Source organism: Pituophis catenifer, unplaced genomic scaffold (assembly GCF_029215685.1).
Source record: "Pituophis catenifer annectens isolate HBS135680 unplaced genomic scaffold, rPitCat1.0.hap2 SCAF_3, whole genome shotgun sequence".
Lineage (NCBI taxonomy): Eukaryota > Metazoa > Chordata > Lepidosauria > Squamata > Colubridae > Pituophis > Pituophis catenifer.
Genome location: NW_027256883.1, coordinates 26,990,500 through 27,016,068, shown reverse-complemented (window position 1 = coordinate 27,016,068; position 25,569 = coordinate 26,990,500). Strand labels below are relative to the sequence as shown.

General features: G+C 37.4%; 1 protein-coding gene across 1 annotated transcript in view; it reads right to left on the bottom strand.

Annotated features, from left to right (window-relative positions):
• The window catches only part of NIPAL2 (NIPA like domain containing 2), a 34,193-nt gene that overhangs the window by 4,788 nt on the left and 3,836 nt on the right, over window positions 1–25,569 (bottom strand). Inside the window, exons 3-8 of the mRNA XM_070942100.1 lie at window positions 24,226–24,397; window positions 19,262–19,321; window positions 16,079–16,200; window positions 10,554–10,650; window positions 7,071–7,206; window positions 2,614–2,702 (exon numbers count right to left, since the gene is read on the bottom strand). Of these exons, the coding sequence (XP_070798201.1) occupies window positions 2,614–2,702; window positions 7,071–7,206; window positions 10,554–10,650; window positions 16,079–16,200; window positions 19,262–19,321; window positions 24,226–24,397 (676 nt within the window). The remainder of the gene's footprint in view (window positions 1–2,613; window positions 2,703–7,070; window positions 7,207–10,553; window positions 10,651–16,078; window positions 16,201–19,261; window positions 19,322–24,225; window positions 24,398–25,569) is intronic.

The window sequence follows — 25,569 nt, the reverse complement described above, 5'->3', positions numbered from 1 at the left end:
GATGTTCTGCCTCAATTTGGTGGTGCAGCACCAGTACTAAATTTCAGATGACCAGTGTTGTAGAACAGGGGTCTCCAACCTTGACAACTTTAAGACTTATGGACTTCAACTCCCAGAGTTGAGCTTCGCTGGCTGAGGAATTCTGGGAGTTGACGTCCACAAGTCTTCAAGTTGCGAAGGTTGGAGACCCCTATTATAGAATGCAGATGAAAGAATGCCTGAGCCAGAGCAATGACTATGGTTAAGTGAGAACACATGTCTACTTTTGTGACTTATGGGTTGGTGGGGTGTTTTTTTGGCTATTTAACTGTGGCACCCTGTAGAGAGGGTGTAAAAAAAATATCAAGATATGGTCACAACAGGATGGCTCTGCTTTTGTGGCCACAAGGGACCTGTGGACTTTATTCTCTCTGCCCCCACCCCCAATGCCATCATAGTATTGTTATTTACATGGGACCATTAGATGCATGTAGCTAGCAAGGACACACACAGGAAACTGGATGCCTTTCCAAGTGTTAGCTCTTCTGCAAAAAACCTATTATATCAGCCATTCCTTGACAGTAATGATAAATTTCCCAACAACAAATATGGCATACATACACTATAGGTAAATTGCTTTTTAAAATTTTTAATGACACTTTATGCAAGTCAAATTCAGTGTGAATAGGAATATTTAGGAGTTGGCCCAGAAGCACAGAGAATCAAATTCTCCATTTGGTTACATCATTACAGCTGTTTGGGGGTAAATCTTTCCTCTGGATCAAGTAACAGAGACCAATTTTAACCCAGCTGCTGAATCAATCTGTATTTTCAAACTCTGGTGAGCTCCAAATAAGTAATCCATATAAAATAATGGAATTCCTGAATGGAAATCTCTTGAACAACCAATGACTGAACAAATCCCAGTGTGTGTTAAAGGGATCATAAAATTTAGGGTAAGAATAACTTTTTGGCTCACTGAAAATGTAGTATATTGGTCCCATTTTGCTCGCTTCTGTCTTACCTCAGCACACAGTGCTTGGGAACTGGAGTCTCTTTTCAATCATATCCACATCATCCAGGATAAATGTAAGTAACTTAAAATGACCTTGGATTCATTCTAATTTCTTCACCTTGGCCTTACAAGTATAGCATGTTGAAACAGTATAGGATTGCTTCAGTACATGGTTGGCTGGCAATCGCTTTAGTACTGAAATTACTTCAGCAGGTAAGAGAATGGAAAAACCACAATGTGTATTAGAAAAACATCCATTGTGTGTCAATGCAAATACTTGTAATAAACCAATAAAGCAGGATGGAGGGAAATCATCGGTGCTGAGAAAATTATATTCAGACTTTTGTGCCCTATGAATCATAGCATAGGACCTAGTTATCTTCGAGACCGCCTGCTGCTACTGATGACCTCCCACCGACCTGTGCGCTCCCACAGAGAGGGCCTCCTCGGGGTGCCATCAGCCAAACAATGTAGGCTGGTGACTCCCGGGGGAGGGCCTTCTCTGTGGGGGCACCTACCCTCTGGAATCAGCTGCCCCCAGAGATAAGGAGAATCCAAGACCTCGGTGCCTTCCGCCGTGCCCTTAAAACTTTCTTTTTTCAGCAAGCTGGCTTAATATATATTTTTAAAATTTTTAATTGGTTTGTTATTTTAAATTGGGGCCAAATTAATATATATCTTTTTAAATTGCTTTTAATGTTTGTATTGTATGTTTTTATCTGGCTGTACACTGCCCTGAGTCCCTCGGGAGAAGGTGCAGTATATAAATTCGAAATAAAATAAAAATAAAAATAAATTGTCTTATTCGAAATGGATCTTCAGACATTAGACATGTTCCAGAAACAAATAAGTCTTAAGGCACCAAAAATGGCAGAGATAAGCATAGTTTTTAATGGATGATGATGGTGATGATGATGAGTGGAATTAAAGAAATGCTTATGTTTGATTGCTTCACATCCTCAAGGGAAATTGTTTATCATTAAGATCGATGGTAGAGAGAGAGAGAGAGAGAGGGGCCCCTGGCCATGAATACTGTGACAATGAACAAGGGGACATACTGGAGTATCCCCTTCCAAGGAACCCCTTGGATTCTTGGTTGAAACAAGCCATCCTTAGCTAGCCTAGGGATAGTGGTGAAGATAATTTTTATTTCTAGTGCAACAGCACCTATGTCAGCCGATCACTTTGGGAAACACTTTATGGTAAGAGTCCAACATCTTTTGAAACATGAAGTTTTCCGTCTTCCCTTTATTACTTTTTTTTAAAAAAATACTATTCATTAATTCACTTTCATCAAAGTTAATGAGCAACCCTGGGAGTTGGGCCTGCTTTCATCAACTCTGTGCCTCTGCTTTCTACTGATTGAACAAGCTTCTCTAACTTTTGCCCTTGATATTAATTGATATATAGCTCCCACTCCCATTATGCAATAGATACGATGCTTTCATTAAAGGAGTTATAGTCCCAAAGTGCCTGTGGGAATGAGATTGTGGGAAAGGATGGTATGTAAGAGTCCATGATTCCAGAAAACCCCAAGCACAAGGTCTCCCCTCTTAGTTTCACATTTTTGTGGAAAAGGGGAAAACAAAGATTGATGCCTTTATTCGATCAAGACCTACCTGCAAGGATAGAACTAAGAGTAGAGAGCACGTAGTTCAGTGGAATGACTTCTGCTGAACCGTAGATCTCCATGGCTTGATTCAAGAACCTGTAAGAAGAATGTCAAAGTAACATAAATAAGAAGCCCAAGGTATAATTCCCACATTTTTAGGAATTTCAAGACTTCTTCCATAGCAAAAACATATTTTGAAAAAAACTTATCCTGTACTACATATATTTAATTAAAAGCAATAACAACATGGCAGATGACAGCACCTAGCTCAGGGGTGGGTTCTAAAATTTTTTACTACCGGTTCTGAGGGCGAGGCTTATTTTGTGGGCGTGGCTTGATGGTCATGTGACAATTCTTTAGGATTTAGCAGAGGTATTGGTCTACCAGGCTTTTAACTGCTTGCAGAGCTGTATCGGTCTACCCATTTGTTTTTGGAGGCACTGGTCTACCAATTTATTTTTGGAGGCACCGGTCTACTCATTTGTTTTTGGAGGCACCGGTCTACCACCACACTGCCTTTTAACACTGATCTGCCAAAAATGTATATTAGATTGAGAAAAAAAAATGGATGATCAATACATTTTTGTCTATGCAACCCTCAGATATCACTCAAGGGAGATTTTTATTTAGTAATGTAGAGAAGTACCATCATGAGCTCTCTTTTCCTGCACACTTATAGGGCTATTTTATGCTATTAGATATTGGGCATTGCATGAATGTAAATGTTGAAACAGGTAGTCCTCTACTTACAACCACAATTGAGCCCAAAATTTTCATTGCTAAGCAAGAAGTTGTTAAGTGAGTTTTGCCCTATTTTACAATTTTTCTTGCCATAATTGTTAAGTGAATCACTGCAGTTATTAAGTTAATAACACAGCTGTTAAGTGAATCTGGCTTCCCCATTTACTTTGCTGGTTAGAAGGTTACAAAAAGATGACTCCAGGACATTGCAACTGTCATAAATACATGCCATCATTTCAAGATTTAAAATAAGAAAACCGAAAAGATCAAGTGCAGAAGTCGGACATCTTTCCAGCTGATTCTGTTCCATCATAAACAAAGTCATTAATAAGGCCCAAAGAGATTGACTTGATAAACTTACAACTGACCCAGATCAGACAATTCCCTAGATCAACATATATTTTGATGTTTCTGACCTCTTTGAACTATGATTATTTTTCTATCTATTCAAAAGTTACAGGATCTTCCAAACTGCTGTTTGCATATTTGAAAATAAAGATAATTCACTCTTAAAAAGCATGGGAAGGCTATAAAAAAAACCTCTAAATGCTTCCAGCTAGCAATTTCAACTGTGAGAAACAAAGCTGCATGAAATAGTTGATGTCACAGCAAGATCTGGAAGAAAATATTTGCTACCACTGCCTGAAAATGTGTCAGATCTGCAAAACAATTCATAGATCATTGCAAATAACTTGCTAAAAACTTTAGCTGATCCTAAAAAAACTGCTCACCACACAATATTGCTTTTAAAATTGACTTGCAGTATTGAGTTGCAAAAGGAAACCTTTCCTCCAATCTCATCACAAAATTCATTATCTAAAATATGCAAAAGAAAAGTGTAATAAGCTGAATATTTTAGAAGAAAGAACTTTGGGCTGATGAAACAAACACTGAAGTGTTCAGCCACAACTACACAAGATAAATTTGGAGAAAATCAGGGTGATGAAATTCAAGGGGAAAAAAAATCTCTTAACAAGAGTTAATTTTGACATGGGTTCCATTTACACTTTGGAGTTGAGTGGCAGTCAGTGGCACAGGCAATATTGTGCAGATGGAAGGAAAAGGGGATAAAACTAAATATTATCATACCCTAGAAGCTAACATATCCTCAGTGAAGAAATTGAACTGGAAGGAGATTGGACACTGCAGTAAGAGAAATCAATCATGAAGCATATAGTTACAAAAAAAGGATAACATTTTGGAATGGCCTTCACAGTTCTAGACTTGAGCATCTGTGAAGAGACTTCAAAACATTTAGTACTTGCTGAGAGAGTAAAAATATTTCTGAGATAGAAGAGCTCTGCAAGGAAGAGTGAGAAAACATCTGAAAACTAGGATAGATTATTATCTCTCTAATAACTAAAAAGCATTCTTATCAACCTACAGAAAACACATAAAAGCTGTTACTTCTGCCAAAGGTATTACAAAGTCCCAGCCCCAAAAGTGTTCATTTCTCTGCATCATATTCATTGTTTTTCTTGTTTTTAATCTTTGCTCCACTACACAATTATGCTATATATCAACATTTGCAGAAACCTTGTGTAACGTGTAAAGGTCACTTTATCACGTAAGGATTCATTGATCAATACAATTTGACATGGGGTGGCTAAACCTTTGCATGCCATTGTACATGATATTGTAATTTTATTAGAGTGAGTGTTTATTAGATTTTCAAAGACAATGAAACATGGTATATTTCATTTTGTAAGCAATGGCACCTCTTTTCTGACCACCAGGCCTTTCAATTTTTTAGGCTTCCAGATTGTTAAAATACTGTCCAATAAAAGTGGTGGAAACCTATTACTGTATGTCTTAAGAAACTTTCATCACAATTTGGATGCAAAAGTCCTCACCCTGCAGAAGGTGCTGTGCCATTGAATGGTATCAAATACCAAAATAGCCTTTTGATATCATTTTAAAGTCAAGTTTCTAATCTGTTTTAACTATTAGGAATTATTGTGACTTTTTTTAAGCAATAGCTGAGCATTCTCCACGGATCCAATGTAATTTTTAAAAACTTGCATGTTTATGGAATAGTCAAGATTTCACTTATTGCAAATTCCTCTGATTTTAGCTATTTGTTCTAATGTCAGTATGAGAAAATCCAACACAAATGTGTGAAGATGCTGCAAAAAGAAAAAACAGACCAAAATAAATCTTGCATTAAGTTTGTCTGCAGGCTCTTTTTTGTAATTTCCAGTATTGCAACCTTACAATAAAGTAGAGCTTAGTAGTTCTTCTGAATGTAATTCTTCTCTGGACTACTGCTCAAAGTTGACAGGAAAACACTAGATTAGGAAAGGCCTTCCTTCCTTGACCATATATAATTTCTTTCTAAAATAGTCTGAGCTAATTGATCCACACTTCTAAATCTATATCTTAGGGCAATTAAAGATCCACATCTTTATCTAAGTCCTAAATTTCTTCCCTGGCAATTTCATCAAATGATCCTGAGTTCTAGTATTTATGAGGAATAAAAACTTGATCTAAATTTTCCATACATACAGGGATTTGTAATCTACATTCACGACTTTCCTTCATTTGCCTTTTTGAAAGCCTCACACATTGTATCATTTAATGTAGGGAAGACCCTACATAAACAGGTTCTCCTCACAATCTAAAGATAAGCATTTCCATCACTCTGTTTTATCCTTCTAATAACTTTGGCTAGCTATCAGAGGGTGCTCCAGATAGTAGACTTCGCACACAGAAGGACCCAAGCTCAATCTTTAGCAAGAGCCATTAATAAGACTACTAGGTGATGGAGAAGTCAGCTATATAAATAGGGGGTAACAATCTTCAGGATACTTAAATAGCTTCATAGCAGAAGGAAGTATGGATCTAGGCCTTGAACACATTAATAATTATTTCTTCTCTGATCACCCTCGGTGATCACAACTGATGGGAATAAATTTAAAGTTTATTATTCTTGATTAGAATGGATATGATTGTTTTCTCTAGCCTTATGCCATTGGCCAACTTCGCTGGAGTACATTGGATCAGAAGTACAATACATCGGGTGAATATTAGGTTGGAGAAAGAGCCAGACATAGAAATGATATAACTATTTGCTAAGTTATATCTACCACCTGTCCTATAACATCTAATTCAGCTTTAAGAATTATTATGCTTTCTTGCCATTATCAGGGTGGAATCTAATTCAGGGGGGGGGGAAATGAGGAATAATTCAGAGCAGCCTTCTCTAGCCAAAATCTTCTAGAAGTGTTGGGATCATTATTCCCAATCAGCAATCTTACACAACTGAAGCGAACTAAGTTAAGAAAAGTTTGAAAACTCAGCATGTTAGACTATCCCAATCCATATCTAGTAACTTTTCTGACAATGGAGACATGAAACTAAGGAACAAACTTGCAAATATCAAGCAGAGAGGGAGGAAAGAGATTAAGGTGAACAGAAAGGTGAATGTTAATGACTGACCATAGAGCCAAAAGCTACCTTGTTGATTCAACAAAGCAGTAAAAAGATGTGGATGGCTTGAAGTCCGAGAAACATAAAAGTATGTTTGAGAAAACCTGCCTGTCTGGTTAACAGCAAGATAAAGCATCATGGTCATAAAACAAAACTAGAAGAAAAACTCATAAATGCATCCGTGTCCAAGTTTGGCAGGACCTGGCTGTTCTTTTAAGTTATAATACCAAGCATTAAAAGAAAACGGAAAAATGGAGAAAACAGTACATTAATATACATTTTCTAAAAACTTACTTGACTTGAAATATACAAGTTGACGTCATTAGAATGAGCATAAGATAGAAAATAGGGTAGGTTAGCTGCATGTTTCCCTTCACAGAAAATGTCAACATGGCTGCCACTGCTTTCACTGAAATGATGGTCATAGATGCTGGAAAAAAACAAAAAGAAGCCAATGAAAACAGAATATTAATAAAGATAATTTTATCAATCAACCAATTATGAAAAAATGGTAAGTATGCTCATACAGTTCAAAACATAATAACTACCAATGTCTTCTACCGAAAACTTTTAAGAATTGATAACATGGAGATGGTAGTTCATTATTTATGAACAGCCTCTTTTATCTAAAGTAGATGAAAACTTATGGTGTTGCAGTGAAATTAATATCATACATCAATGTATATTGCCAATTTTGAGCAGTGGGTCAATTGAACTTGTAAAGAGTATTGGGTTGATACAGTATGATTATAAGGTCTGGATCAATAAATCTTTGGATTTTGTATCTTTCGAATAAATAGGTTTTCTTTGTATGATCAGCATATAAGCACTAGTCTTTCTTTTTCATCTAATTCCACCTCATTCATCTAAATAATATAATTCATCTAATCACACCACTGAATTCATTTGAAGAACAAAATGATCTTTTGTCAGGATATATAAAAGAAAACATAACCTTGTTCATTCCTAATTCTCTGCTTGTGGTGACAAACATATCCAGCCTCCTCACAGCCATAAATTGCACCACTAATATATGCAATATGTGCCTCTTTGTTAAGCCTACTTAGATATTAACTGAAAAATGGTATTTTTCCATAATACAGTACAACCATTCTATGTGTGTATATAATTTGTGGTTGCGCTTTTATTCACAGGGGCAATTTCAGATGTTTGGCACTGTTCTGCAACTCTTTTGTCCAACATGAGAACCAAGGTAAAATAACAGAGGGTAGACCTCAGCAAGTTAAAATGTTGGCATGTGGCTTTGTGGAACGAGAGAGTCAACTGATGTAATTTTTTCCCAATAAAACTTGCCGCTTCCATTCTGCTTGCTGACAGATGTATTGCTAGAAGTGAAGATATTAAAACTGATGGTATTATCAGAGATGGTGAGACAATTTCCACTCTTATCAGGCCCAGGGAGCCCCTAAAAACATCAATTGTTTAAATGCAGCAATTGTTTTTTTAGTTAATGTAGAACCAAAAGAGGATGGATTGGTTTGTGGACTCTGGTAACTATTTCTACTTAGCTACAATGGCAGCAGCTGGAAAAAAGATGACTTTGAAAGCAGAAGACACAGAAATCCTTTTCATTGTCCCTATTTTGCTTCTTGATTCTAACCATGTTATAAATCCCAGATTAAGCATGAAGCAAAGTGCTGTGCGATGAGTCATTTTGCAGAGCTGCATTGCCCAGACCATCTACAGTTTTAGCTAATCTCTTTTCTAATAAATTTTTTTTTTGAAATTTTCTTCTTGACTATGAAGTACACACCTTATTAAGGCAAGTGGGTCAGATACAAAAAGCATTCTGATTTCCTCCCATCCTCCTTACCCATGCAAATCAGTACACGTGGAGAACAGAAATAGAAAACCCTTTTATAAGCTTTCCAAAAATATTTTTGTTACAAGCTATCTTTCCAAAGTGATTTGCTGATTCGCTGTCATTGTGGATGGGATGGACAGATTAGCTGATTGGAAATGTTAAAAAAAAAAAAAGAAAATTAGATAAAGTTGTAAATATGAATTCATAGCAGTTTTAAGGCCAGATAAATAGTACCGGCTTTTTCCAGAGTGGTAATCTGTAGGACAGAGGTGTTAAACTCAAGGCCCTGGAGCCGGAGCCGGCCTGCAGGGTGCTTAGATCTGGCCTACAGGGCCGCCCTGGAAACAGTGAAGGACCGACCCACAGTGCCTCTGCCAGCAAAAATGCTGGCAGAAGGTTGCAGGAGGCCGTCGCAGGCAAAAACGGACCTCGTGAGCCCATTTCAGTGGCAGAGCGTTCGGGCCACCTCAGGCACCCCCGACACAAGTCGAGCTGGCCATGCCCACCCCAGCTACGCCCACCCCGAGGTCAAACACATCCTTGTTGCAGCCCTCAATGAAATCGAGTTTGACACTCCTGCTGTAGGAGGGGCAGAATTGGACAATAGAGTTAAAAAGAGATCAGCCTAGAATTCCTATGTAACTACAAGGGGACTAAGTCAGTAGTGGGTTGCTACCAGTTCGCACTGGCTTGGGAGAACTGGTAGTGGCGGCGGGAGGCTCCGCGCACCCACTTCTGGCACATGCAGAAGCGCCGTGCGCATGGGCACGAGCACGAGCGAACTGGTAGCAACGGGATTTGAACCCGCCCCTGGACTAAGTCTAACCACCTTTGAATTTCATGGATCCTTATCTAACTCCAAGCAAACAACCATCGTTGTTAAGTGAATCACTGCCGTTTTTAAGCAAATCAGGCAATCATTAAGCTTCCCCCATTGACTTTGCTTATTGGTATCTGTCTAGGAGTGTCATAAATGGCAACCACACGACCCCAGGATGCTTCAACTGTCATAAATACATGCTGGTTGACAAGCGACCAAATTTTGATCATATGGCTTTAGGGATGCTGCAAATACAAAGACTGTGTTGTGACTCCGACCCCTGAGCCCATCTTATCGGAGGGAGAAGACTCCGAAGGTGAAGGAGAGGAGTTGGCCAGGCCTCCCTCTCCAGGACCCTCCTCTCTGGCAATGCCTCAGGTGTCTCCCAAAGGAGAAGAGATTGGCCAGGAGCCAGGTATCTCCGAACAGTCGCAGTGGGACAGTGACGGAGGTAAGTCTTGGCTGGATCCACGCCAGCGTTGGAGAGACAAGCGCATGCAGCAGAAAAGGAGGTGTGCCAGAGATTAAGCTGAGTCACTGGACCACACCCCACAGGGGATAAAAGGGGGTGTGGTGGCCATTCAGGCTCTGTGACGGACAAAACTAAACAACTAGCGAGTCGCATTGTATCTCTGAAACTACGTTATCTGCCTGCCTTGGATTTAATACAGACTGGACTTGACAATTCTGTGGCTTTGTGTATTTGTTCTGGTTTATCTGACGGAGGAGGAACACCTCCCTCTGTGAGTAAAGTTCTTGGCAAGCAGCTACTGGGTTGCTGCCAATCCTGTTATCGAAAGAATTTATTGTCTGCAAGTTTTATTTAACTCCTGGCTGACTGTTTGTGTGCGTGTGTGAGGCGGGGACAGAACAGACTGGCTGTAAGATACCGTACTCTTTTCAGTGCCATTGTAACTTTGAACAATTGCTAAACGAATGGTTGTTAAGTCAAGGATAAGTGTATTTCTAAATGCTTTTATATAAGAATCTCTATCCTAGCATGGAGAAGAAATGAAGCACAGGACCTTAGTTCTGGTTCCATACTAATTTATCACCAGCCACCAAAATGTGTGGAGAAAATACGGGTGTGCATATACTTAACAAAAAAATGCAAGCTGAACCACATTCTTACCTAGTAGTGCTACTATTGTTAACAAAACCACAATGTGCTTTGCTTCTTTTCTCTTGTAGAAATACAAAAGAATGCAGAAAGCTACTATTTCCACGATCTGAAAATAGATAAAAAAGATAACAAGCTTAAATTGTTAAAAAAGAAAAGTTTTCAACAAAATCTTTAACACAATCTACTTTCCTCTTTTAAGATGAGTAAGAAGAGCAACATCGCCACACTTATCAAGCAATTATCTACATAAACATTTCCAAAGGCAAAGATAAATTCCCATTTTTCCTATGTTATCTTACCCTTTCACGTGCCTTAAAAGATTTAAACAAAGGAAGGGGAACTGGGGGAAAGGGAGTTCTGCTGTAATAATCTGGCAAACAAAGGCATCCAACTTTAATAATACTGAGCCATAAATGTACACAATCATCTTGGTTAGGAAAGGAAATAAAGAAAGCCAAATATAATCTTAAGTGCAATGAGAGTACTCCTGTATAAGCAAGCTGTAAACTCTGATTCTTAAACTGTGGCCTATCTTATTCATCATTCATATTATTCAGCTACCTTCTTCTTAAGCTCTAAAAAACATTGAATAAACTTATAGTTCAGTTCAACACACCTGCAATGCATTTGTAACCATATGCTGGCTTTCAATCATTGCCTAGCCAACTACTTGTCAAAAGGTTGCATAAAAGAAAAATATACAGCAGGGTTTAATCGTATGCTAAGGAAAGGCTGCTTTGAAAGACATTTCACAGATGGGACTGCCTTAACACTACATATAACCTAGACCTGCAGTCTCACAGCTAACGGCAACACCCCAACCTGCATGACTTTCCTATTCAAAGTAGTTTTCATCTGGGCCAAAGAATGCTCTGGAATTAGCTACCGAATTTCAGCTTTCACCAATTTGATCTCCTCCAGCTATGTTGCTCTACAGCAGGGGTCCCTAAACTTGGCAGCTTTAAGACTTGTGGACTTCAACTCCCAGAATTCTCCAGCCAGCATAGCTGACAAATTCTGGGAGTTGAAGTCCACAAATCTTAAAGCTGCCAAGTTTGAAGACCTGTTGAAGACCTCTGGTCTACAGCTTCCATGTGCATTGCCATCTGGATGAAACTTAAGGTGTTGGGTGACGTATAAATCCAAAGGGAACCAAATTTGACAAGATGGGTTCTACAGAATATCTTTATAGCATTAGTGCTGGAATTCTGAAGTAATACTTAAAAGGCTATACACTATCTCATGGAGTCCTTGATTAGAAAATTGGCTAATTCAGGCTTGCACCATTTAACATAAATTGAAGAGTTGGGTAAACAACTCTTTTAAGATCTCAGAAGCATATTTTTTAAGATCTCAGAAGCATATTTTCTTGCCACTTGATTCTTTTACCTGAAGATACCTGGAAATGATTCTGGAAACATCTGTATCTAAACCAGTGCTCCAAGTTAAGATTCTTTTTCTTGGGCATTGCAAGAGCAAGAAGAATACATGAGTATTCATTGAGTATCACCCATCTCCTCCCACCTATGACTGTATGACTGTAACCTTGTTGCTGGTATCCTTAAGATTTATATTGACTGTTTCCCTATGACTCTCATTAAGTGTTGTACCTTATGATTCTTGACGAATGTTTCTTTTCTTTTATGTACTCCGAGAGCGTATACACCAAGACAAATTCCTTGTGTGTCCAATCACACTTGGCCAATAAAGAATTCTATTCTATGAATGTCTCCATGCTCTGACCTATGACTCCAAATGATAGCCAATAAACTAACTGCCATTTCTTCTAATGGACAACTTGTTTACTTTTGATCCAGATCAGGGGTGAAATGCTCCCAGTTCAGACCGGCTCGGGTGAGTAGGTAGCGATGGCGGCAGGCAGTTCGGAGAACTGGTAGCAAAAATCCCTCCCCCCCCCCCCGAGCCTCCAGCTTGCTTACCTTCGCACGCCTGCTAATTAAGCCACGCCCATAGAACCGGTAGCAAAAATTTTTAGATTTCACCCCTGATCCAGATGAGTTTCACTTGTGTTCAGTCATAAATATGTTCCATTCTATTTTCCAGATTCAAAATATGGATGAAAATTTAGATTTAGATTTCCTGCTAAGATATGTTTTTGTATGTGTCTTTTGAGCTAAAAACTGCATTGAAAAAATTAGAGAAGTACATATTTCAAAGATAACTGAAGATGCGATAACTTAATGTGTGAAATGCAAATCAAGATGTGTGGGATCCTTGGTGCTGTCTGAGTGTGACTGTTTTCTTGCAGACATTTCATTACCAAACTGGGTAATGAAATCATCATCAGTGAACTCATGATATTACCTAGTTTGGTAATGAAATTTTGCAAGAAAACAGCCACTCAGACAGCACCAAATACCACACAATTCAATTCTGAGCTACAAATATCTCCTCTATCAGTAAGTCATATAGTCTTCTCTTTAAAAAAGATTGATTAGGTCTATCAGCATCCTGAAACACTTCTTTACTTTAGGGTTTTCAACATGTATTTTAATATTTGTGTTTAGAAAGGAAAAATCTGAATCAACTCAAGGGCTATAATCATTCACTGTCCTATTTTTCATAAAAGAGTTGCTGCTTCTCCCTTCTTGTCTTTTACCTTCCAATTAAATAAATTTACGTCATTTACCACTGTATTTTTATGGTTTATATGGCTCTATGTGAGAGAGATTCATTTATATACATTTGGTGCCACTTTAATACAAAAATCCGTTTGTAGAATGACAAATGAGTGGGTAAGCAATCCCTATTTTTGTTTCGCCTCCCCAGTCTCAAGTAATTTTTCAGCTGAACTTCATACAGTTTGTCCCAGGGGCAACAGAAATATAAATTATACTTGCAAAGCAATTTCCCCCATAGCAAGATAATAAGACATGGAGGGAAAGCTTTTTTTCTTCTTTTAAACAAAGACTGATTTCATGTACATCTTTCAGCTTTTATAGATATGAAAAGCACCATTCTTGCTGTTATTTCTTCTCAGAACCATTTTTTCTAAACAAATCATGCTCTCACCTTCACAAATCAGAGAGAATGAAGATTGTTATACAATGTCCAATGTTTTTTTTATTTCATGGGTGGCCATATAAATTAGATAGATTGATGATAGATCAGGGGTGACAAACTCATGGACCGAGTTTGTGCGGGGGTATGCACACATGTACAGGGGCAGGGCGCATATGGAGGGCTGCATGCGCAGGTATGGGGGGCTGGCTGTGTGCTGGGGGCGTGGGGCGTGTGCAGGCATGCCACATGAGGGGGCCGTGTGTACATGTGCAGGGGTCATGCGCAGGGGGGGGCGCATTGCATTTTGGGGGTTCGGCACCAGGGACTGATTTTGTGGAGAGATTTTTCCATGGACAGGAGGGGGCATGGTTTTGTGTGCTGCCTGCATCCTGCAGATGGGACTTTGCTTTTTTGCGTGGACAGGTTTTTGGCATGTCGCAGACAGTGCTGGTCCATGGACCGGGTGTTAGGGACCCCTGTCATAGAGGGCAAAAGCTTGCACTGCCAAAACTGAATTCTCAGCTATTAATTCCATGTTTCATTACAAGGAGACGAGGGAGGTTCTCTTACCAGCCTCCCAACCCTCTCTAATTTTCATTTTGCTCAATGGCCCTGAAAGCTTTGCTCTTCTGCAAGTAACAATGGTTGAAAAAGTTCCCTCTTTTTGCAGAAGGATTCAGAACATTTACACAACAGTTCCTATGATAAATGCCTTAAAATAATTTTTATTCATATATTAAATATATATGGTATAAATCAGTAATTGGTATTAATTGGACCAATATAATTTGGTAGAGACAATCTTTGGTTACTTCAGCTTCAACACTTGGAATTTGTGATTCCTAACTCTAAGTCTAAACTTTCCTGGGTTGGTCTAAAGGCTAGAAAGTGAAAAATGTTGGCAAGGCAAATTTTCACTTACAATTCTGAAGAAGAGAACGGAACACTTTGGCTCCCTGTTGTATTAAATATTTTAATCATATTTAATACAGATTAGACAAATCTGCTTTCTCTCTCCTGTGCAAATGCTGTTTCTCCTTTCCAGATTTAACCATCATGCTACTCACCATGGTACATTTTCACTCACATTAATGTAATTCATAGAGATCATCAAACCAGAACCTACAGTTGGCATTGGTAGAAGTGTTGCAAATGTCTTTATCCACTTCATACTTGCACTTACATGTAGCTCTTGAAACTTGCTTTTTTGTACCCTTATTGTGGACCTGGCATCGTATTTGAGCTTACTGAAAACCAGCAGGAGAGCTTTCACCCCCATTTTGAGATTGGAAACACATGGTAGCTATAGCATGAGTGATTAAAAAAAAAAACACTATACTTTTCAGCAAAATGCAAATTTAAAAAAACTTATATTTGGGAATTCATTGGATTGTCTGAAGAGTCTTTCACTATTCTCAATTCTTGAGGATTTCAAATGACTAGTCACATGATTTGTCATTAGTCTGGCAAATTATCATCTATGGACTATGAAATCCAAACCTACACAAAGATATAAATATCATTGTTGTTATGCTAACCTTTATCTTTTGTTCTATCTTGGTGAAAATAGACTAGCTTTTTTTTAAAGCTGCATTGCTTCTAACAGAAAAGCACTCAAAAATTCTTTTAATCTCACCCCAAAAATGGGAGTAGAACAGCTGCTGAAGTGGGTAAATACAGGACATCCTCAATTTATTTTTATTTATTTCTTAAATTTTTTATTGAAAATTATTAAAAAATACCAAAAAAAAGTATAACAATATGGATAGAATTGCAGAGAGTAATATAATATATATAGAGTTTTAAAGTATCAATTTTCGCCTAGAGAAAGTACAGACCTCCATTCAAAAGAAAGAAAAGTTTATCCAGAAGAAAAAATTCTCAACTGCCATGCAATGCTCCTATAAATATTTACCCACGTTCACATTAAGGTTAATATTTTCATTCTTATTAAGATTTATGACCACAATTGAGCCGAAAATGTATGTTGCTAAGAGAGACATTTGTTAAATGCATTTTGCCCCATTTTATGACCTTTCTTGACACAGTTTTTAAGTAAATCATTGCAATTGTTAAGTTAGGAACATGGTTGTTAAGTGAGTCTGGGTTCCCCATTGACTTTGCTTGTTAGAAAGTCGCAAAAGATGATGATCCCAGAATACTGCAACTGTCATAAATATTACTCAGTTGCCAAACACCTGGATTTTTATCACGTGACCATGGGGATGCTGCAATGGTCATAAGTGTGAAAAATGATCATGTCCCCTTTTTCATGTATCATTTGAGAAAAGCAATCCTTACGCATCCAAAATGGCCCCATCTGCAATCAAAGGCCCTCAGGTGGGAGAGACAGAAATGGGAGGGGAGGGAAGGGGAAGTGAATCAGGGTGAAATAATCAAGAAAAAAGGCAAAACTGGCTGGAAGCCTGAACAGGAACAGACTACTGTACAGTGTAAAAATTGGTTACAGGTCATGCTTCTATATACTGAATTAAGAATTTTCTACTCACCATATAAATCAAGAACTGCCAACTAACTAAATCGCTCTGTATCGTCCTTGCTGTGACTTTTTGGATAATGTGGGGTGCAAAAGTCACCAACAAAAACATTCCCACAAGCATCACTGTTCCACCTTGAAACACATTTAAATAAACATTGTTTTCTTTTACTGCATTTTAAAAAATGTGCCAAAAAAATGAAATTTTTAAAAATGATAATACACATCTGTCCAATAGATAATTGAATTGCTGAATTAATTTCCAACCCAAAGAAGATAAACAAAATGAGATGTTAAATTGTTACTAGCACCTTCAATATATCACATATACATTAACAACTTTTTTATATTTATATTTATTTATTTATATTTTATTTTATATTTATATTATTATATTTTCTGGTAAATGATGATGAAATCTATGCCAAAGGGAAAATCCATTTAGATAATCATTTCTATACCATACATAAATAGAAGACCCCCTCCCCAAGTAACCTTGATTTTTTTAAAAAATGAGGAAATCATTATTATGTAGCAATTTAGGTTTATTGTTTATTTTTTCAGGATTTTATTTGTAAACAATATGTAAACATTAAATAAGGCTTCTTTAAACAGAAAAACACATATATTCTTTCTTTTGACTTTAAAATCCTTTGCTTCCACAGTCAATCCATAGAGAATATCTGGGTACAAAAGACTGCACAGAAATATTCATGGGATTATTTGAAAGGGGGAAAAAATGCAGAGGCGTGGCAGAATTCTATAAAGTATTTATGTGCTTACGCAAATCTTCCTAATACTCATTCTCGTTGTCATGAAATTGCTAATGTTAATGGAATGCAGCCACATCGTTAAAAACCTCTGTGGCAGAGACACTCACAGAGATAAATCAGCACAGACTGCAGCTTCAAACTATGAGAAGCACCTAAAAGGAACCTGATCAGCTGAAAAATAAATTCTCTGTACATCTCATGAATCATCTATATATTCCAACTTTAGTGCAAATATCTACACAGAGACTATTCCACAGGCTGTATTGCCTGCTTGTTCATTCGCATAGGAACTAAAAAACCAGCTTCCTCTAACATAACATTGCCTGGGAGGCTTGTAACCCCAAAACAGCTGGAGAGCACCAGCTTGTCCAATCATTTCTTGCAATTTGTGCATAAGGGGAATACTTCACAGAAGATGAGGTTTCCATGAAGATGGTAAGTTTGGGCAGGAAAAAGCATGCAATTTGTTTCGTTTTTAAAGAGGAAGTAGTGATGGGTAGTTGTGGCTTCTTAAAACTAACCCAAAAAATTCACGTGCTGCACCTATTATTCGTCTTTTGACCTATATTCTTGACATAATTATCAGTCAGGCTCCTATAGTTCCACCATCTGGATCAACCGCATCACAGTTGTCTTTTCCTACTTGCCTTTGGGTCATTGGAATTGACTCCAACCAAGATTAGAGTCAGATCCTTAAAGGTTACAAAGGCACTAAAAATATTTGCCCTTTATGAGCCCCGTGAGGTTTCTTTAAAATCAATGAATATATAAATTCTTGTCTGTTATTTTAAATGTATGGATGTTAATATATGTCATGGAGTTTATGGTTTAGATGCTTCTAATTTTATAATACTGTATGAAGTGATCATCAACTGTAATATGTTATTGCATTAATTGCCATTTTATTTTATATCCGTGCAATGCTTAATTATAAATGCATAATAAACAGAACTACTACCAGGACTAATAACATTTAGTTATGACCAACCTTGTTGAATTTAATGAAAAGTTTCTCCAGGGATCCTGCTTTCCACCCTAGTCAAGCAGATGCTCCCAACATGGTCATGATCAGGATTAGGAAGCAATAAGATACAGTAGAAAGTATCTAAAGTAGGGGACCTTGAGCAGAAGAAGGAAAGGCTGTCCTGGGGAGCTTCAATGCGATAAGGAAGTAAGTAGAATTGGACAAAATTTAAATTTAAATTAAACCTAATTTTATAAAACATTAAATAAGCGAAAATGTCACTCCCTGTATGTTTGGCAGTTTGGCCCTTCTCTTTGACAAGTTACTAGTTGACACCAACTTTTTGGAAAGGCTCTGAGGGACATATTCACACTGTTTTTCAGGGTTAGCATTATCAATCAGAATACCCCTTGTGCCATTTTCATCATGTTCTTCTTAACAACTTTTGTTGAAAAGGGAAACGACTCAGCTACCAATGGGGAAACACAAAAGGGAGATGATTTTATCTAGCATAATGGGACATTCAAAGGCAAAAGCAGACCAATTGTACTTTCAACACTTTCTTTGCAAGCATCCTAATATCAGTTATTTTCTTACAGTGAATCTGGAGAATTTTACAGGCAGCCGTTATGACTCATATTCTTTAGGCATCAGTTATCTGTGGTGGGTGTAAAATACACTATTTTTTGGTTTTGCTCACTTCTCATAGGCATGCCTCTGTATTATTTATTGGGCAAAAAATCTTGAACATATGCATACTTCCCAAGCGACATGAGCCATTCCTTTTATAATAATTAGCTCACTTATCAGCAAAGTAATGAAGACATAAAGTGTATGAATAAATCATAAAGTGTATATGTTTCACATATAGCTGACAGAAAATTCTCCATTCGTAATGGAGACCATCAGATGAAAACAAGATAACTTTTTTTTTTGTTGTTTTTTTTTGCACAATTAACTTCTGAATCTGATCCTGGAGTTTGTTCTTAAGAAGGAAAATCAATCAGAATGTCCCACTTAGAAATATAAACAGATGCTACAAAAAAGATTATTGTAATAAAGTTTGAGGCCCTCCGTCATCTTTAATATATTTGCAAATGACTGCTGTAATTTCAATGCCAAAAATAACATTGGAGTGTTAATTTATCTAAAAGAATAAAGATATTTGAAGGGAATAATTATTAATCAATTATACATTAATAAATTTGTATTGATTAATATAAAATTGTTTGAGATGGTAAGAAAAGTTCAATTTATTACAAAGATTCACCAGCAAAAGTTTATTAAAATACTTCTGTAAGTGACCAAGTTAGTACAAAAAGGGGGCGGAAACATCCATTTATATTAATTTTTAAATTGTGCTGAATTACAGTAAAGGTGATGTGTTTGCAAAGTTAATGTTTTCAGAATAAACAATACATCAACTAATAATTTGGCAATGATTGTTTATGGTACTTACCCAATATACTTTGAGATCTAAAATTCTCTTTCAGGAATAAGACAGCTATAACTGCACTACCTGGGGAAGAAATAATAATATTATGTAAGATAATATATATATTATATATATGCTGGGGTAGACCAGGTGTCTCGATAGAAAAACACTTAATGTCTCCCATGGCTCAAGCTGATGAAGGGAGGAGAACTTGTGACTCAGAGGTTAATACAACTACCTAACATGCAGGCAGCCAAGGTTCGAATCCAAGTAAGGGTATGGCTAGCTGATGAGAGCTAAATAGCTTGAAATAGATCTGTACTAGTCTCCCTTTATTTCTTTATCAGTGAAATGTATGTATGTATGTATGTATGTATGTATGTATGTATGTATGTATGTATATATATAATGTAATCAATCTTGATAAGTTATTTGGACAGTGCAATAGGCAAAGTTAATGGAGAAATTTGGGACACCTAAAATAAGTACCCAACATACGTTGCCTAGGGGAAGGTTTAAAACTATAAGGCTCTATCAACTAAATCCTTTCAGCATTTGGCTAATGCAATAGGCCCGTGATGGCGAACCTATGGCATGCGTGCCACAGGTGGCACGCAGAGCCCTCTCTGTGGACACAGGAGCACTTGCCACAGCTCAGCTCCACCGCGCATGCGCACACGCCTCTAGACAGTCAGCTGATTTTTGGGTCCTGCCGTGCATGTGCAGGGGCGGGGTGCATGTGAGAGACACGTGTGCATGGGCAGGGGGCGGGGGGAGCATGGGGGTTCACATGCACATGCACGAGTGGGTGGGGCATGCGTGGGGAGGTCGTGCGCACATTGCACTATGCACTATGGGTTATAAGTTCAGGGAGGCCTACTAGGCCCAAAACGGGGTGCGGGGGTTGCAGTGTGGCCCCCCACGGCCTGTTTTTGCTCCCAGGAGGCTGCATGGAGGCCTACTAGGCCTAAAATGGGGCACGGGGGAGTGCGGGTGTGTGTGTGTCATGCACACATATGCAGGGGGGCATGGGGCATGCGAGGGGCTGCGCACACATTGCATTGTGTTGCTTTCGGCACGTGACAACAAAAAGGTTAGCCATCACTGCAATAGGCATTCTGGTCTGTCTTAGCCATGGTAAATTGCTTACTGTTCAGAACTTTTAAGTTTGAAGAAATAGGACAACATCTATAAAATTTCTTAAGGATATAGGATTCCTCCATTGTTTAGGAGCAGTGCAATGGGAATCAAGATGTTGGTCATGGCAACATAATCAAGGCCGCTCTGTACACTTGTTTGTCAATGTACATAAAAAAGTAAGGTGCTGGGTTACATCTCCCCTGCAGATGCCACTGTTTGGGAGATTATGACGGTAGCTTTAATTAGGAATTTTTATGGCGGCAAATTGCCAAAAAACCCTTTGTAGCTGGTGGTGTACAAATCGTAAATTAAAGAAAGAAAACTTAACTGCAGCCTCTGAAGCGTTCCAACTACTACTCCCCTATTAGTTCACTGAACACTTCTGATTTAAGTCTGTGGAGTGGAAACCACTGTGCAATTTTGCAGGATGGAGTGGCCATCAATGCATAAAAGTTCCAATTAACTTTTTCTTAATGCCTACAAAGTTCACAATATTTTGGTATTCAAATCCCATAGGAAAAGAGCGACAAAATCTTGGCAACCTTGTAAAACGTGGGCCGTTTCTAATAAACATTTTAATTTTTCTTCCGTTTAGCTTTGGGGGTCTGTGCACACTGTGTTGCTGAGCAAGGACGTAAAAGATCATCATAGTCAGGCTTTCAGTCCATTTGTAATTCTGACACTGTTAAATTAAAGAGAGTAAAAATGAATAACCAGTGGAGAGATTTTGCTCGTACAAAGCAATAATCAACTAAGAAACTGGTGAAAAGAATTAATTATGTCCACTCAGATGGCTTCTTCAGAAAAAACCCTCGCCCTTTATCAAGCTCCTATTTTGATGCATTCCTCGTCTTCGCATCTATAATTTAAAGTGAGTCATGCTGAGAGAGCTGGATGAAAGTCAACTGACTGTGCTTGCCAAGGCAACATTTACATAGCATATTCATTCTCTTACACATTAATCTGTTCAGGACCATCACAGTTTCTTTTTTTTCATCAGTTGCATATTACTATCGGGCTCATACCTGGCCACAGGTTCTAGTGTCACAGTAATATGACCTGTCTAATTCTGTGACTTAACTTCCTCTTCTACCCTACTTCTTGCAAATTATTCCAGCTACTGAAATTCAACTCCCTTTTAAATGTCCTGTAGTTGGTGACAAGCATCAGTCTGGTTATTACACTGCTAGATATCTCATGATGATGGTGGCAACTCACAGCATTTGTGTTTATAAGCATTGGGTAAATACTTGATGTAATTATAAGCACAGAGGAGACAAGCTTATTATGTAAGATCTCCCTGCAGGTAATTAGCACAGATAGAAAAAAATAATACCGCACTGTTATAACAAACTGTTGCATTTTATTTGTGTACTTGTACAGCAGCCAAACTCTCAAATATTATCACTTGCATCTTCCTAGGATTCTAATTTTTGTTTCAATCTGCTACAAGCTCTCACCAGGCTTTATATTAACTCTTTGGCAGTCGTTGGGAGATTATTTCTCATGATTTCTAGCAAGAAGGCTTTATATTCAGGCAATCTGCTTACTTCAGCTGTTCCTTTTTGAAAAAAAATATATCCAGCATATTTTATTTTGCCAATGACCCATAAAAATAGAAAACTGACTTGTTCTCAGGGGATTAAAAAGAGAAATAGCCACCTGCAAAAATGTGTGTTTTTAGTAGGAATTCTCTTTCCCCGGGAAATATAATTCCCCCACCTTTAAGTAATTTAAATATATTAGCTGTGAAGAACTACCGAGTTCTATATGCAGATTAAAAAATGTGATCCTTTTGGAGATGCACTTAAAATATATATCTACTTAGATCATCACTTCATGTGAAACATTTAGGCTGACAGCTTTCGCAAGCAAAAAGTACTGGTATCCAAGCAACGTTAAACTACAGCAGAATGATAGAAAGGAGTGAATGTGGAGGGGAAACACTCCAGAATATAAATCACTATTCCCTTCAAGATCCACTCACATCATAATTGCAGTCTTGAATCTCAAATAGATCCCCCCAGCATGCAGGAGTTGGGGAACGGACTGAGTCCCAAATAGCCTCCGTATTAAAAACTATGTATTAGTGAGAAAGAAGCTATGATGAGCTTTTTCCTCAAAAGCGACCAATCTATGTGGAAAAAATTATATTGTGCTTTTGGAGAGCAGTTTAAAATGCGAAAATGCCTCAGCAATATACAGTGGTACAGTTCTGATATAATTTATCAACTAGGCCCAAATCTTGTCTAAAGATGAGATGTCTCTAAAAATATCTGAAGTTTAACTGAGATTATAGAACAAAACTTAATGACGTGAGTTATCAGCAAGGCTTATATGATCCTTAGGGTATGACTGTAAGAAACATACAAATCTGCTGTGACTGAATAATATAGAATTCCAGATGAAAGTAAAGAATTTACTACAACAAAGTAATCAGTTATCCTCTTCTCACTTACATTTCCCAAGAGGAAAAGATATATTTTCTCGGCTAGACATAATAGTTTGCCTTTGGCATTATTACAAAGAACATACGTATTCTAAGATCCCATGTAAGAAAATGTGTTTGTCCCTATGGAACTAAGGAATAATGAAACAGATCAATGTGTCATTCACTGTAGCATCTATACACACATTCACCATTCTTACATGTAATCCCTTCTTTATCTGGAAGAACAAGTAACTTTTATATGATTTTACTTTTCACAAAACTCTAAATCCATAACCCAAATTGACCATAGATTATCTTACCCCTTCAAGGAACAAATATCTGGATAGTCAGAAAGATTGGCAAGTTTATGGCTAAAACCATCCAACTGAAAACTTCTTAACTAGATCAGATTGGGGTCAACTGCGAAGGAGATTATTTTATTGGATTATTTTACTGAATATGTTTATATATTCAGATATATTACTTTTACTCTATTTTGATGACATCTTATGATTTGATCATAAGATGTCATCAAAATAGAGTAAAAGTAATATATATTCGATTGCTCAGTAAACAATAAACTTAAACAATATAATCTAGATTATAGCAAAATACTGTGTGGTGGCAGTGAAAATTAGGCACCAACTAAAGCAAGATCTCCCATAGTTAAAACTCAGTTTGTTGACCATCTTGATGTCAGCCAATGTTTTTTTTTCTTCATTTTAAATAAATGCACCTTGGCTGTAATAATGTATTTTGAAATTTAAGATTTGGGAGTTTAACTAGCATCAGTCCTTATTTTCAGTAGCATCCTGAGTTGTTTCATCTTGTGTGGAACCGGTCACATGTACCAACCATGCACTGCTTCTGCTTTTACTGTTTCAGAGCAAAGACAGTATTCAGCGTGGCAGGAACAAGTTGACAACAGTAAGACATCTGCATGGAATTATTTTTTCTAGGACTGTCATTTGTCTGAAAAGTTCTGAGAACTGTCATGTGTGTGAGAACATTAATAGCAAACTCAATTTTCAGTGCTAGACAAAATGAGACCAACTAGTGTTTAGAGGAGCAGACCGCAATGTCTGAGCAGGACAGTTCTATGACATAGCCACATGGTTTCTCAAGAACCTTAAAATAGTACTGTTTGGTACAAATGGAACAGAATATTTATAGCTCAGGGTTGAACTATGGGGTCTCTGGTACTGTCTGAGCGTGGCTGTTTTCTTGTAAACATTTCATTACACAATTAGGTAATGTTATCAGTGCTAGAAAATCCCATTCCCTTCTAGAACTGATGATGTTATCTAGCTGGGTAATGAAATGTCTTCAACAAAACAACCAAGGCAGAAAGGGCCCCATAGTATTGTTTGGGTTCACTCTGACTAACACACATAAAGTGAAGGATAGGAAGTCTCACCACTGACAGCCACACTTCCTAAAGGAGCAACAACCATAACTGGAGCAAATCCATAGGCTGCGAAGTTCCCAATTTCTCCAATTCCCATAAACACAATTCCACACCACCAGAGTTTGCTTCTGTAACAAGGTTTCTGAATGACTTGTTGGGTCAACCGAAGATGAGAATATTTCTGAAAGTGAGATATGAGAATGAAAGATATGGATTAATAGATTAATGGTAAGTGAGCATTAATATGGTACTACAAATACTGCGGCTATTTTACGAATCTTTGATCCCTAAATAAGAATTTATAGAACAAAAACACCAGAAATCAAAAGGTAGTATTCTGTGTCGGAAGTTTGTAATGCTTGGGTATTTTGGACTTTCAAGCAAAAATATTTCAGAAACTTTGAATATTTAAAGGGGTCTCACATCAATGCCAAGGTAAGTTTTTTAAGAAATCAGAAAGGAAGTTTCAGTAGTATGTTTGTTGCTTGAATAAGAAAAACATGGAATGGCTGGAGAATATAAATAAAAGGATTTATCAAAAAATTAAAGGGAATATTGGTTGTGTATGCCCATGAATATCAATTGAGAAAGGACCTTGACCCAGTAGAAATTTCCATTAGCGACAACAGAGCTGTTTGCCTTTTCTCTTTCTCGCTCAAAGCCACTTCTAGATTTTCAACATTTTTGTAAGTCATTTCATTTGTATCTTGAAGTTGGCAATCAATTGCCAATCAATTGGCATCATGGGGGAAACAAAAAGTACAATTGAGACCTTTTAGAAGGATTGACTACCTTTCATTGATTCTCAAAATACAAATAATTGAGATTTGCTTTAACGTAAGAGTTGTTCCTATGATTTATTTCTTTAAATTTATGAATGTATAACTTCCCACTCCAAAATACAGGTGTAACTTTATAAAACACAGACATTAATTCCAAAAGATACATATAGCAGTGTTCTAATACATGGTTTTAATTTTATTACAAATGATTTTTATAAGCACTTCTTATTCTTATGGTTATAGTTCTACATTAAGATTTTTTTGCCCATGTATTGCCCACATATGTTTTGCATTGCACTTATGCATATTTACATAAATCAGAAAGAAGTATGGGCCATGTTTTACAAATTAATAAATAATATATGAATACATACTGTAACCACATTGCAATTATAATGTAGCTCAATACTACTTTATCTCGGAGCAACATTAACTAATACTAGACTTAGTCAATCTTAGTGAAATCAGTTACATTTAAGGCAGTGGTGGAATTCCAATTTTTCTACTACGGGTTCTGTGGGTGTGGCTTGGTGGTCATGGCAGGAGAAGGATACTACAAAATCCCCATTCC